We start from the raw sequence: 15129 nt of genomic DNA, 5'->3' as shown, positions 1-15129 counted from the left end.
TGGATTATTTAAGATGTTGAAGAAAGATCTAAAAGAATACTGTTAGCTTTTATGAAGGAAGATACCTGTCCAGTTCATTGGTAGGACTCCGTAGGAAGACCCACAAAGAAAGCAAACTGAAATGGCAGGATTAGTAAAATTGTCAGTTATAAATGTTAGCCTCACTTAGTAATTTCCAAGCAGTCCTGGTAGAAATATCCTCGAGGAATTTTGCTCCCAAAGAAGCTCCTTATTTTCTATGATGAAATCTACTGCTGAACTCTTATGACTACTTTTTTTCTCTTAGCTATTTCTTAAATTGGATTTAATCATACTATGCGAAATAATTTTTTTCCCCACACAGATAAAACTTCCTGCTATTATACCAAGATACCCACATAGAACTCAACAAGCTATCACATCTAAAGAATTCCATGGAGGAAACCGACTTTATTTTCCTCCAATGTAAGTAATTTGCAGTGGCAATTCCTATTAAAAGAATATTAGAATAATAGAGTTGGAAGGGACTTTGGAGGTCCAACCCCTTGCTGAAGTAAGAAATACTGTAGCATTCCAGTGAACTGGTTATCCAATCTCTTATTAAAAACATCCAGTGTTGGGGCACCTACAACTTTTTGAGATAAGGTGTTCCACTGATTAATTGTTCTAGCTGTCAGGAAATTTATCTTCAGCTCTAAGTTGGTTCTCTCCTTGATTAGTTTCCATCCATTGCTTCTTATCCTGCCTTCATATACTTTGGAAAATGGAACATACAACATAGAATAGCGTTGGAAGGGACTTCTAGTCTTCTAGCCCAACCCCCTGCTCAAGCAGGAGACCTTATACCAGGGGTGTCAAACATGTGGTGTCATGTTGTTGTCATATAATGTATTGCGACTTTTTCCTCTTTGCTAAAATGGCGGTGGAGGTGGCCAGCGCATGACACATCTGGCCGGCAGACTGGGAGTTTGATACTGCCCTATATCATTTCAGACAATGGTTGTCCAATCTCTTTTTGAAAGCCTCCAGTGATGGAGCACCCACAAATTCTGAGGGCAAACTATTGAGGGCAAACTATTAGTTGATTGTTCTCACCTTTAAGAAATTTTCCTTAAGCTTAGGTTGCTTTTCTTCTTGGGTACTTTCCAACCATTGCTTCTTATCTTTTGGTCCTTTAGAAAATAATTTGATCCCCTTGGTTTCCTAGGAGCCCCTCTAATATTAGAACAGTGCTATCATATCATCTCTTCTTTTCATTAGACTAGGCATATCCCATTCCTGTAATCATTCGTCATATGTTTTAGCCTCCAGCCCCCTAATTATTTTGTTACTTTTCTCTGCACTCTTTCCAGAGTCTCTAAATCTTTTTTATATTATGGTGACCAGAGCTGAATGCATAGTCTGAATGTAATCTTACTAAGGCTTTGTAAAATGGTGATCTTCATGATTATGTGATCACATGATGTTGATTCTATCCCTGTATTAATGCAGCCTAGGATTGAATTGGCTTTTTTGGCTGTGACTACATTCTGTTGGCTCATTTAAGTGATTGTCCACTAGGCACCCTCACAATTACTGGCATTAAGCCATGTTTCGCCTAGTCTCTACCTGTACTGTTGTTTTTTTCTTGCTTAAGTGTAAAATGTTACTTTTATCTCTGTTGAACTTCATTTTGTTAGACAGGGCCCAGTGTTCAAGTCTGTCAAGATCTCTTTGGATCTTCAATTTCTCTTCTTAGTTGGCTATTCCTGTCAGCTTAGTGTTGTCTGCAAATTTGATGTGTTTCCCTTGTATTTCCTTATGTAAGTCATTTATGAAGATATTGAAGAGTACTGGAACTAAGCTCAAGGGAATAAAAGTTTACCATCCAGGCAGTGAAAGTTTAAAATCTTTCAGGTGATAATTGTAAACAGTTTTGTATAAATGATCACTCAGTTTTCTCAGGATCATTCAATATACATATATAAATCATGTTCAGTTCATTCATGATTTTTTTAGTTAATAAAGACTGTAATTCTTATAAATACTTACAAAGATGCAGAGAAAGAAAAAAAAATACTCTTGCAAAGAGATCTATCTGCACCTAATTCATTTTGCAATTATATCTCTGTAAAAAGAACTATGCAGTCAATATTGAAGGAAAACAGTACAATCTATTTCGAGAAAATTATCTCCATGCTGAGATGCTGTGCTGTTCTTGTCTCCTCTCACTTCAGTGTAACAAAGGCACTACTCAGCAGAACTCATCAGAATAATTTTTGTATCCATATAAAAGTTTGATTCCCAGATTTTCTCTTATCTCTAAGTCCAATATTTTCTTCTATTCACTTTTTTCCCTATGCATGCAATTCTGTGTATGTTTGGGGGAGGGAGTTTAAGCTTTTAAATAGATTATGCAGGAAAGACCCATCTCTGCATGCCTGCCTCTTAGAGATTGATCCCCTCTTCTTTGTGGCAGTCCTTAGGTATTGGAATACTGCTATCATGTCACCCCTACTCCTTCATTTCATTAACTAGACATACCCAATTACTGTAACCATTCTTCATGTTTTTTAATCTCCAGTCCCATAATCATCTTTGCTGCTCTTTTCTGCACTCTTTCTAGACCCTCAACTTTTTTTTGTATTATGGTGACCAAAACTGGATGAAATATCCCAACTGTGGTCTTACCAAGGCATTACAAAGTGGTGCTAATACTGCAGGGGTTTGGTAGTCTGTCCCTCTGTTAATGCAGCCTAGGACTGTTTTTGCCTCTTTTGGAACATGCAGCACACTTCTGCTTCATATTTAAGTGATTGTCCACTGGAGTCCAAGATTTCTCTTGCAGCTATTGCTACTGAGCCATGTACTAGCTATTACTTTTGGTTTTTCTTGTCTAAATTAGAGCTTACTTTTCTCTCCAATATATTTCATTTTATTAAATAGGGCTCAGTGTTCCAATCTATTGAGATCCTTCTGTAACTTGAGCCTGTTTTCTGAAGTTTTTCCTGTTGCCCTTCTATCCCCTCTTTTAAATCATTGATGAAGATATTGAAGAGTACTGGGCCTAAGCCAGAGTCTTGGGGTAACCCATTGCATGCTTCCTTCCATGTAGATACAATTCTATTAAGGACTACACCGGTGATGGCAAACCTTTTTCTTACGGTGTGCCAAAATTGTCATTGCGCGTGCCTGTGTTATTATGCGCACCTGTGTGCCCACTCAATCCTCCCCGCCCATCTTCGCATGTGTGCGTGACCCCCCTTCTGCACATGCGCCCCTCCCTGTGTGTGGGTGCACGACCTCTCCCCAGGATTCAGAGGCTTTCCTGAAGCCTGGGGAGGGCGAAAACTGCTTCTACCAGAGGCACTCCGGAATCCAGAAATGGATCGCTTCCGAACTTCTGGTTGGCCCACTGGGGCTATTTTTTGCCCTCTCCACACTCCGGAGGCTTTCCTGAATCCTGGAGAGAGAGAAAATGACCTCCTCTGGCCCTCCAGAAGGGCAAAAAATCAGCTGGCCGGCATGCATGTATGCACTGGAGCTGAACAGCTGGCATGCCACCAAATATGGCTCCGTGCCATAGATGGTTCATCATGGGACTACACAGTGAATGTGGTTTGTCAATCAGTTATGAATCCATCTGGCGGTGATGGTGTCTAACCCATTTTTCTGTCTTATCAAGTAGTAGGGTGTGGTTTACTTTATCAAAAGCTTTACTGAAGCCCAGCTAACCCATATCACAACCTTTCTCTGATCCACTATTGCCAAAAATACAATAAGATTTGTCTGGAATCCTCTGTTTTTGACAAATCTTCTGTTTTACACCTTTCTTTTAACACACATTGAACGCTGTTTCCATTTTGCTCCTCATATACAGGTAATAACTCTAAAAAAGGAAGGGTATAGCCTATTCTGCTAAGTTCCTGCTGCAGGTTCTGGAAATCCTTTGGATAAGTCATTAGTGCCAAGATATACATCAACATCATAGTCCTTACAAGCATTCTTGACTATCTTGATAATGTGTCTCTTTTCTCTGCTGTCAGTAGAACCAGGCAGACACCTCACCTTGTTCGAAAACTCCATATCCTTTCCTAAATTGACATTTCTTACTTTTGAGTCACCAACCAGAAAGTGGCTTCTCTTTCTAGATTTCTTGCTCACCTCCCATGACTGATTTGTAATACCTAATTCATACCCTCCCTTGTCCAAAACGTCTTCCTCACGGACTACAATGCCCGTTCAGTTGAGTCATCATCTTCATTACAAGCAGCTGAACCTGTCACCTTAGTATCCTAATTAAGTTCAGTAAGAACACTGTATCTATAAGACAGGATACACCAAAAGCTTTGTGTCCACAGGTCTTACTCACTCAGCCAGATCCAACAATTGTCCATATTTCCCTTCAACTGGAGGGTCTTTGTAGTACAGAGTGCTGATAGTGAGGCAACTCAAAATAACACACAGGTTGGACCTCTAATTTCAGACTCTAGATAGGCAATCTGTCCGTCTAAACTAGTAATTTGATTACAGATAGGAAAGTATTCAGATTTGAAAAGAGTAAAACGAAAGACAGTTGCAAAACAAGAGTTGCACTGAACATTCTAAAATAAAACTGCAATAACACAAGCACTTATCAAAGGTAGAATATACTTGGTAATATTGGTAATATCAAAGATGAACTATTGCTGCTTTCAAACTGGATGTTTTCTGGTCAGAAGGCTAGTTCGCCTCACAGTGAGTAATTTCACAGAGTTGATGCAACTAAATATTCCCTTGAGCCTTCCTGATTCAGATTTATAATTGTATGACTCCCCTGCTGCTAATTTGCCACTGAATGAGTGGACATTAACTGAGAACTCCCTGGGCATATATGGTTGATCAGATGTGGAATGTTGATGCTTGCTATGCCTTAATTTACTTCCCTAATTTTTCACCATTGCATATTTTACAACAATATTTTAAAAATCCATTGTCATATTTCATGAGTACATTAGTTTATTTTTGATACGTAGATTATGTATCAATTATATGTTTATGTTTAATTATATTTAACATGACAAAATCAATATACATAAAAATATGACTTGTTATTTTGATGAGTTTGACTGTAGAGGTGATTACAACTGTTTGCTTAGCATCTGATGTTACAGTGGACCCCCCCAAAAGGCACTTACAGTCCGGTTCCAAATGTATGATGGGCAGGAGAGATATGATCACATTTTCACATTGCAGGCACTTGGCAACCAGTGTGAATTTGCAGCTGTTTGCAGTGTCCTGCAGTTACATGACCACAATTTTTGGCTTTTTGGTGAAAACCAGCATTTTGGTTTTCAGCAAAAACATCCCATAACAAACAATGGGTTTGTTTAACAACCCTTAACAACCATGGTTGTTGAAGATAATGACTGCCACAAAAAAAAGTCTGTAAAATTGGGTCAATTGCATGATGACTCTTTTGTAACTGTCACAACTTATGATCGTAATAGGCAGGCTCCATTATGATGGTAAGTCAAGGACTATCTGTACTTACATTAATTGTATCTGGGTTCTCTGAACTTTTTAAGAGTTTTCCCCTTGACTATTGAAAAAGGGGGGGAGGATAATCAACAACAGTGATACAATAACAGGATTTGTCGTTTGTCCAAAGATCTGTGCTGATAATTGCTTGTGTCTTTGTATTAGAAAATTTTTTGATACAGTTTTACAGAATTTATTTATTTAGAATAAAATAAACTCCACAGGATTATTGATAATTAAACAACTAAAGGAAAGAAGCAAAACAAGAGTTGTAATAATCAGCATATTACAAAGAGAATGTAGATACAAACCACAAAATAGATGTTTACATCTGTTGCTCAATTTACCTACTTGGAAAGACTTCTGTGAAATAGTTTGACGTTTTATTTTTCAGTTCCACTAAGTATTGGATTTTTTATAATGGAATGTGTTCTCAAATAATTTACTGTTATTGTTATCCATAATAGGGAAATAGGTATTCAATTTTTCTTTTTGCTTTGTTTTTGAAATTATATACAGTTAGTGTTCTTTGCTTATAATTGTTACTATGAAAAATCTATTAGACTTGATTTAAGTTTAAATTTTAATTATTTCTTATTTTCTGTGAAGGCCTGTTCATAAAAAAAATGAGCCTGTAAACTTCAGCAAACTGATTAGTAGTGGTTATGGTGATGAGTGGCTTCAACAACGTGATCAATGGAAGAAAAAAAATACTCTGTCTAATGGTAATGTGTTAAAACCTTTTTAATATTACATCATATTTAATATGCTATAAAAAGTTGCTCAATAATCCCTGCTCTAATTTATAAGCCTGTTTTAAATATTGTGGTTCATTAGTAAATGAAGTATTTGTATTCACATTCTGCAACTCATCAAACTTGAATTCAAATATCACAATATGATAGTTGTATTTTCTTTTTAAAAAAATAATATTTTACATCCTCAGCCATTATTTGTATAAATTATTTTACAGCTTACCTTGTGTGAATCCTGTCAATTACGGCTTATTCAGCAATCCATAGTTAAAACAAAACTTAGTATGATATGTGATTCCATTAACTTTTTCAAGGAAGTCCAATTCTTTTCAGTGAAATATGCTTTCAAAGAGTAAAGCATTCAGTTCTATCCTGATAATTAGAACAACAGAACATCTTCATTATAAAGAAAAAATCATAAACATTATTTTGTAGCAACTGCCATTATTAAAGATGTTCTACTTGAAACTATTTAAAATTATGGCCTAATACCTCTGTAGATTATATTCTAGTGGAGCATTCATTTTATATTATGAATAATACTTAAGTATATCTGAAGACATGTTCAGAGAAGTAAGAGCTTTTAAGATTTTGCAAAGCATTAAAGAAGATACTTTGCAAGGCATGTTGGTTCATGCCCAATATCTTTCTTACAAGCAATAAAACAGTCACACTTTATGGAAAGCTTTTGCAGCTGTTTGAACATAATTGTTTGTTTGTTTATTTTATGCAGTCTATAGTCCACTCCAGTTACACAGAAGTAGTAGTATTCAGTTCCCCTTCCATATCTCAGATTAAAACAAAACATGATAGTTAACAAATTAGGGCCATGAAATCACTGTATAAGGCCCTAAGGCTAATTGTAGATGATACATTTGTATATACTCTCACCACTGAAACAATATCCATTTTTTAAGGACACATAATCATGCTCAGCTTCCCAGGGTTAGTGAGGCAAGTCCTTTTTAAACACCAACAGGGAATGGGCCATTTGAGGTTTGAGAGACTGCTGTTCCAAAGAAATGGACTAGAGAAGGCATAATAGGCTAGCACCTATAGATGGCATTCTCTGAGCAAAGGTCATGGAAAGAGTTTGTTCTATTTGACAATATCGGGTGAACAGGTGTTTTTGCAAGAAGACAATCCTGTAAATATCCAAGCCATGAAAGGCTTTGACAGATGATGGTAACCACCATTCTAGAATTACATTCAATGTACATCTAGTACATCTCCAAAAATAATGTATGGCAAGGGAGCAACAAGGAGTGTCCATGGCTACTTGAGCTATTGCATTTTGGATCAGATGTACTTTCCAAATGCACTTCAAATTCAGCCCCATGTAGAACACATCATAATAGCATAATCAAAGTGACGAGGAATGAGTAACCATGGATAAAATCTATTTATGTGCACACACATTTACTGCACACATAATTGTTTTATAAATTCAGGCACAGAGACTTAAGTAGTCCTGTAGGTTTTGCAGAGTGCAGTTTTGAATGCTTTGCATAATCTTAATTGTTTTTAAAGAACTAAATTTATATTACATTTAAATGTTTACTATAGATCTGAACATCTTTTGTAATCACTTTGCTTTAAGCAAGTACTTTGGACAATTGTTAAAACATATTGGGCTAAATTCTATCTTAGAAACAGAGAAACCATAGGCCTCCAGATTAATTTCTATTATCCATGGGATAAGATGCAGTTCAACATCTTTTGGAAGGATCATAGATTTCCCTTCTCCTTATATCCAGAATGCATTTTAAGTAAAGAATTCCTTTTCCATTATTTCTTGCAGATTCTCTTCTTCCTCCAAGTGAGTATCAGAAGAAAATAGAAAAGAGGCAGAAAGCTAGGAAACATACATTGTCATACAAAAGAAAATCTAAATCTCAATCTGGACTTGAAATGGGTGCCCAGCCTAAGAAGTCACTCTTCAAGCTCAGAATGTATGCCACCCAATCTATCCTATCCCAACAGCCCATTTCTGACATAGCCAGATATAAGAATTCTATTTTGCTGTTATTTTTTTCTTTGCTATTAAAAGAAAATTTAATAATTAGGAAATTAAGGCATATGGTTAATAAAAATATTTTTAATGTTAATCAACTATTAAATGATACATTCTTCCCCTTCTGAAAGTACCAGAATATTCAGTAAAGTTTCTCCTTATAATGGAAAATAATTAGGCCTTGAGTTGACAAAAATTAAAGGCAGAGTTAAATAAACAAACAAACAAATAAATAAATAAATAGTAATTTTGTGTAGTAGCATAAATAAATAATAAAGTAGAAATTATTTCTACTTTATACATAATAGCTTCAGTTCGGAACAGAATAAATGGGAGGTTAATATATATGAAGGCTCTTGTTTAGTTTTCCTGAACCTTTTGCAGACTAATTTTTAAAATGCATGATTTTAAATAACTGTTTAGTTATTAATTTTAAATAGCTGTTAGTTATGCAACGTGCAAAATGAAATTTCTACAACTCATACTAATGTCGCACTTTTGCACATTTCATCTATACCCTTTATTAGGAAATAACAATAACAGTACTTTTATGTAACAGTAAAAAAATATAGAGTTGGTTCTAAACCAACTATCTGAATTCAGGCAACATTCATCAAATTCAGAATAGAATATAATTCTTATGATAGGGAAGTTCATTATTTTTATTTATGAGATATTTTGAAGAATGATACAAACATAGGCCTCTACAATAACTGCATGAGCTATATTGGTACTCTGCTATAAAAGAAAAGAACAAAATTACAAACTAAAATGATTATTTAAAAACCCTGCATCCAATGGATTAATGATATACTGGAAACAAAATCGAATGTTTTTGAAAGGAAATTGGACTTAAATATTAAACAGAGAACTTTTATGTCAGAAGAATTCTTGTTTTTTTAACTATGGGTAGTCTTTGGCTTACAACCATTTAGTGATTATTCAAAGTTACAGCGGGACTGAAAAAAGTGACCTGACCGTTTTTTACCCTTACAATTGTTGCAGCATTCCCATGGTCAAAATTTGGATGCTTGACATATGTTCATATTTATGAAGGTTGCAGTGTCCCAGAGTCATGCGACCACCTTTCTTGACTTTTCTTGACAAGCAAATTCAATGGTGAAACCATATTCACCTTACAAATGTGTTACTAATTTAATATTGTAGTGATTTACTTAACAACTGTGACAAGAAGGGTTGTAAAATGGGACAAAACTCATTGAACTGCCTTGCTTAACAACAGAAATTTTGGCTCAATTGTGGTCGTAAGTCAAGAACTATATGTATGTTCCAGTCTCTTCTATGAAGAATGAAATGAAGTGCCTAAAAACAACTCTTTTTTCATCATATTTACGTCCTCAAATTGCAAGGCTGCACACTTCAGTAAAACCAAGTCCCATTGAATTTAGTATGATTTCTTAGCAAAGTTGCATGGACAAAAACATGAAATAATTGCTGGCTAAATAGGTTTTTAATACAATACTAAGTATGTGAAGGCCGTAGTTACATTATTTTAAGGAATCTTAAGTCCAAGGAATGTTGTATGTTCATAATATTACAAAGTTCATTATAAAATTCACCTAGATGTTTCATTAAGACATTTATTTATGTAAATAATTAATTTGTATTCTGTTGTTAGGTGTCTTGACAGAACGCAATAGTATATATCAAAAAGAAAATAACCTAACAATATCTCCTTGCTAAAAAATATAGTTGAACATTTCCAAAATAATTTCCAATTTCGAAGGTATTTAAAGTAGTGCAGGCCTGAATATTTTACAAGCATAAAATATTTAAAAGCAATGTTGATTATTCTGTCAAAGAAAAGCATTTCAGAGTTTGTAAACCAGTTTAGAGAAGTATTATACCTATTAGTGGCCCTCCTAGAATTTGGTGAAGTTGTGGCATGAGCTGTAGAACACTTTTGGTTAATATTGATGCACTAAAAAAAGAAAAAGATAATCTCTGAGATTACAGGGCAATTGCTTAAAGTTTAATTTGAAATAAATATCTAAAATCAAAACTTTAGAAGACCCCCATGTTCTGTAATAGCTTTAAATAACAGTTTTCCCATGTGTCATGCAGGGCAATGTTTCAAAACTGGGATTACTTGGTCTTGGTTGCAAGAATAAAAAATATTTTTGTCTCTCACATAAGATGAACTTCCAAATATATCCATAGTCCATCTTTTATTAATGAATGGATCTGAGAATATGTTAAAGCTAGGTGCTGTCGACTTTACTAACAGCAGCAAATGCCTGAAGGGTCAGTTATGTCAGATAGTTATTGATAGACTTAATAGCAGAAAAAATAAATCTGCATTATTTTTTTCAAAGCTCAGTCATTCACAATTGATATTAGTTTATATTTTTGCCAGTATTAGTTAAGCGAATTGGAGTAAGTGGTTTTACATTTCATATAGCCATGAAATTCCAAGTTTAAACTTTTGAAATCCTACATATTTTATAAAAGCACTTTGAATATTTTGGGAATGAAACTAACATGTTTAATTTGTATTGAATTCATAGTTATTCTAAAACTTTTCATGTGCAATATAATTTTTATATAATATTTCAAGAATTCATGGCAAGTCAAATTTAATATTTACCCTGTTTTAAATATTGCCAAGTAAAATCAAAATGAAGACAAATTGGGCACTCATAGTCCTGCTTAAAGAAGTGATAGCCCTGTTTCTATGCTGTTCACTTTAAAGTAATTTTAAAATAGTGAAGCCCTTCTGTTTCCCCTCCCTCCCCTATATACTTCTTTTCTTTTATAAAGCAGAAACACTCTGTTTTGATGAGACTACTAATTTTCTTCTCCTTTCTGTTTTACAGATTCAGAGACATTCCAGCCAGAATCGACACAAAAAGACATTGACTAAAAAGCTGGTACTTCACAGAATTTTCACAATTCTGTGCTATTTCCATTCAGCACTATGTGCAGGAAACTTACACATCTTAGGAAGCAGGCTCCAATAGTAATTGCTAATCAAGTATAATAGGTGTCAGGCTTCAAAAGGCTTCAATAGTTTTCTGATAAACTATTACTAAGACTTGCCTAGTCTCTTCTAAAGCCATACCTGTTGCTTGAGAGCTGATGAGTAGCCCTACAGTCATAGGACACTGTTAATATAAGCTATGCTTTGACATTGAACTACTGAAAAGAGTATAGGAAAACATAAAAATGAGACCAACTTGAGTTTTATAGTGCTGACCGTATTTTTGTATCTTTTTCGAAGTAAAAGCTAGTTATTTTCATTTTCTATGTAATAAATTGAATATAAGTGAAAATTATTTTTCAGAATATTGGATTATACTGGTAGTTTTAAATACCATTTATATTTTGTCTGCTTTATACTTTATATATAAACTTATATGAATGCTTGAATTCTATTTGAATAAACATCATTAGAAATTTGAAACAATTGTCCTTTATTTATGGCTATTCTAAGTAATAATGTGATGTTATTGAGCAGTTATTTGGGCCTCCAAACCAAAAATGTTCAGAATACAAGATTTAATGACAGTTTCCATTTAATTTTAAACAAGATGCATGCAAATTTTTGTATTTTTAATTTTTTCTTTTCTGTTCCCCCCCCCCTTTCCCTTTAATAGTGCATCAACTGGGTTCTGTATCTTCTCCTTACTTTATTTTCTAGCTTCCTTTCTCTAGCAAATCATAAAATCTTCCCCATGTCTTGAAGTACACTGATTCCTCTTTATCCTTTATTTTCAGTGTCAACTTGTTCATCTCTGCACAATCTATTATTTTTTTTATTATATCTAACTTATTTAATTTCCAATTCTGGGCAAATACAATTCTCACTTCTGTATAATAAAATAAGTATCCTCTTTCTTAAGTTTCTCTGGGATAATACCTAATAAAATATATATCTAAGTTCTATTTCTTCTTCTAACATTTTCGCTAGCCATACTCTTATTTTAGTCCAATATTTCATTGCTTCTGCACATGTCCACAACATATAATAAGAACCTGTTGCTTGTTGACATTTCCAACATTTTGCTAACTTGTCTTTTAAACATCTTTGCTAATTTTTCCGGTGACATGTGCCATCTATAAAATATTTTGTATAAGTTTTCTTTGTAAGCTATTGACATGGTTAATTTATAGTTCCTTTCCCATAGTAGTTGCCACTTTTCTAGCTCAATCGTGTAGCCAAAGTTCTTTGCCCAAGTTAACATTGTATCTTTAACCACTTCTTGTCTCGTTCTTAATAGATGGCTATATAGTTTCTTGATTATGTTCTTCTAATTCCTGTTTTTGTTTTAGTTCCCCCCTTTCTGTTAAGATATTTTTAAATCTAATAATATTTTTCATACTACTAATACTTGGATGTGTCAATGCTTCCATTGTTGAAAGTCACATTGGTATTTCTAAATAATATTTCCCTTTTACTCTTTCCCACATTGTTAATAATCCATTCCTTACACAATGTCTTTGAAAATAGCCATGTGCCTTACTTTTACCATACCACAAAAAAGCATGCCAACCTAGTTACAAACCATGGCCCTCAATTGTTAAAAATCTTGTATTTCTCAATAAGATCCATTCTTTCATCCAGGTTAGTCCCGCTGTTTGATAATACAATTCCCAGTTTGGTAATCCAAATCCACCTCGAGTTCTTGCGTCTTGCAACATTTTTATATTAACTCTTGCTTTTTTCCCCCCTTACCATATGTATTTCCCCACTATTTTATTCATACTTTCAAAGTATTTTTTCTCTAATTTTATTGGTATTGTTTGGAATAGGTATAGCAGTCTTGATAATATATTCATTTTTACTACGGCTATTCTTCCCATTAATGATAATTGTAGGTTTTTCCATTTTTCTAGATTTATTTCTATTCATTTTCTCACCTTATAATAGTTATCCTCCTTTAACGTTACACACCTTGATATCAATTAGATACCCAAATATTTTACTTTTTTCACCACCTGTATGTCCAGTTTCCCCATCAACTCTCTTCTCTGTTTTTCTGTCATATTTTTCACCAAAATTTTTGTTTTGTCTTTATTAATCTTCAAACCCACTACTTCTTTATATTCTTCTATTATTTCAATTAGTTTTGGCCCTATTTCTATTAGATCCTCCATAATAAACACCAAATCATTCACGAATGCTTGTAATTTATATTCTTCTTCCTTTACCCTCATACCTTTTACCTCTTTGTTTTGTCGTATTTCTCTATTAAAAATCTCTAGTGTCAATATAAACAATAATGGTGATAGTGGACATCCTTGTCTAGTTCTCTTCATAATCGCTACCTTTCCTGTCATATCACCATTTACCATTACCTTTGCCAATGGATTATTATATATCATTTTGATCATATTTATAAATCCCTCACCAAATCCCATCATTTGTATTGCATTATCATAAATATTGTCACATTGTCAAAGGCCTTTTGCGTGTCCAGAAATAACAATGCCATTTGCTTCTCTGGGTGGGCTTCATAGTACTCTAGCGTATTCAATACAATTCACATATTGTCTCTGATCTGTCTCTTAGGGAGAAATCTGTTTTGGTCTATGCGTCCATTCATTTAAAAGTCTTTTCATTCTTTCTCCCATTATTGATGCAAAATTTTTATCTGCATTTAATAGTGAAATGGGTGTATAGTTCTTTATTTGTTGCAGATCTGACTCTTCTTTTGGTATAAGAGTTAGATATGCCTCCGTCCATATTTCTGGCATCTTTGCCTCCCTTAATAATTCATTAAATAGTTCAAATATTACATTACTTAATACTTCTTGTAATGTTTGGTACAGTTCTGCCATTCAAGATAGAGTTTTCCAATAGTTCTTTTATTCTTATATTATTCAGACAAAAAGCAATATATTGCTTCACAAGAGTTGTCTTGCACTTCTGCGTCTCGGTCTGGGTTCATTACAGTCTTCTCTTTATATCCAGCTTCATGAATTCATGTGTATGGTACATCATACCCCAGTCACATCAGAAACTTCATATTCTTACTCCCTGTTCCATGATTCAATGAAAAAATGCAATCCACCGCATCCCTTGTGCCACTAATGTTCCACTTGGTATCATCAGCAATAATTTAGTCATACACACATCCAAGATCTTGTGTTATCAATGATACACACATTCCAGAAACATGAGTTTTCCAATGGGTTCAATAAAAGGCTAGATATAGTTTTACTATAGGCCCACTATACTCATACCTTGCTCTAACATGCATTATACAGTTTGTCATATATGCAATGCATATATGTGATATGTAACAATAATAACTTCCTTAGCTTACTAGTACTGCCATAGCCAGAACATTAAATGCTGAAATCATTACGACACACATCCTTTGTCTAAGTCAATCTTACACTATGTAAGTTGCATAAAGGCAGTTGCATAATGATTCTAATAATTCTATTGATTTTCATTTGATTTTAAGTTGCATACTATTTATGTAATAGATATTTTCTTTGAATTATAGGAGATTCAGTATTGAAAAATGTTTTCTTGATTATTGATCATTAATGTATTTTGTGTGGTATGTGTAATTTCAGATTTTCTGATATTACCACTTTTTAAATGAATGTTCAGGAATAACTGAAGTGACTATCTGAATTTCTTAAGTAAAGTTCACAGAAGTATACAACTTTACATATCATGTTTTTTGTTTTATCCACATTAACAGTATTTCATTTTGGTATAAGTTTAAGTTGCAAAACCAGAATAAATTGTGTTCTGCAAATATACCTTTAAACCATATTACATATTTGATATTACAAATATTTTATAAGTACATAAGCTTGTGATGAGATGGGTGGGGCAAACAAATTAAATTAATAAATACTTTTATAAGTACACTTGCAATTCACCATAGTCCAGAGATCTCT

The 15129-nt window shown here is 33.8% G+C and overlaps 1 protein-coding gene across 6 annotated transcripts in view; it reads left to right on the top strand.

The window, feature by feature from the left end:
• CUNH7orf57 (chromosome unknown C7orf57 homolog) overlaps positions 1-11701 on the top strand; it is a 50799-nt gene extending 39098 nt beyond the window's left edge. For 2 of the 6 annotated variants that reach the window (XM_087713162.1, XM_087713161.1), the window contains exons 6-9: positions 344-444; positions 6088-6203; positions 8035-8185; positions 11085-11700. In XM_087713162.1, coding sequence (XP_087569288.1) covers positions 344-444; positions 6088-6203; positions 8035-8185; positions 11085-11127 — 411 coding nt within the window. In that variant the 3' untranslated portion in view covers positions 11128-11700. Of the gene's footprint in view, positions 1-343; positions 445-6087; positions 6204-8034; positions 8186-11084 lie in introns of all 6 variants that reach the window. The other 4 variants (XM_087713163.1, XM_087713158.1, XM_087713160.1 and 1 more) reach the window with 4 other exon arrangements.
• The last annotated feature ends 3428 nt before the right edge of the window (positions 11702-15129 follow it).

The sequence above is a fragment of the Thamnophis sirtalis genome, unplaced genomic scaffold (genome assembly GCF_051295495.1).
Source record: "Thamnophis sirtalis isolate CommonGarterSnake01/CBP01778 unplaced genomic scaffold, rThaSir2_p1.2 scaffold_4, whole genome shotgun sequence".
Taxonomy (NCBI): domain Eukaryota; kingdom Metazoa; phylum Chordata; class Lepidosauria; order Squamata; family Natricidae; genus Thamnophis; species Thamnophis sirtalis.
Note: the sequence above shows the minus strand (reverse complement) of the source record. Positions and strands in the feature narration are given on the sequence as shown.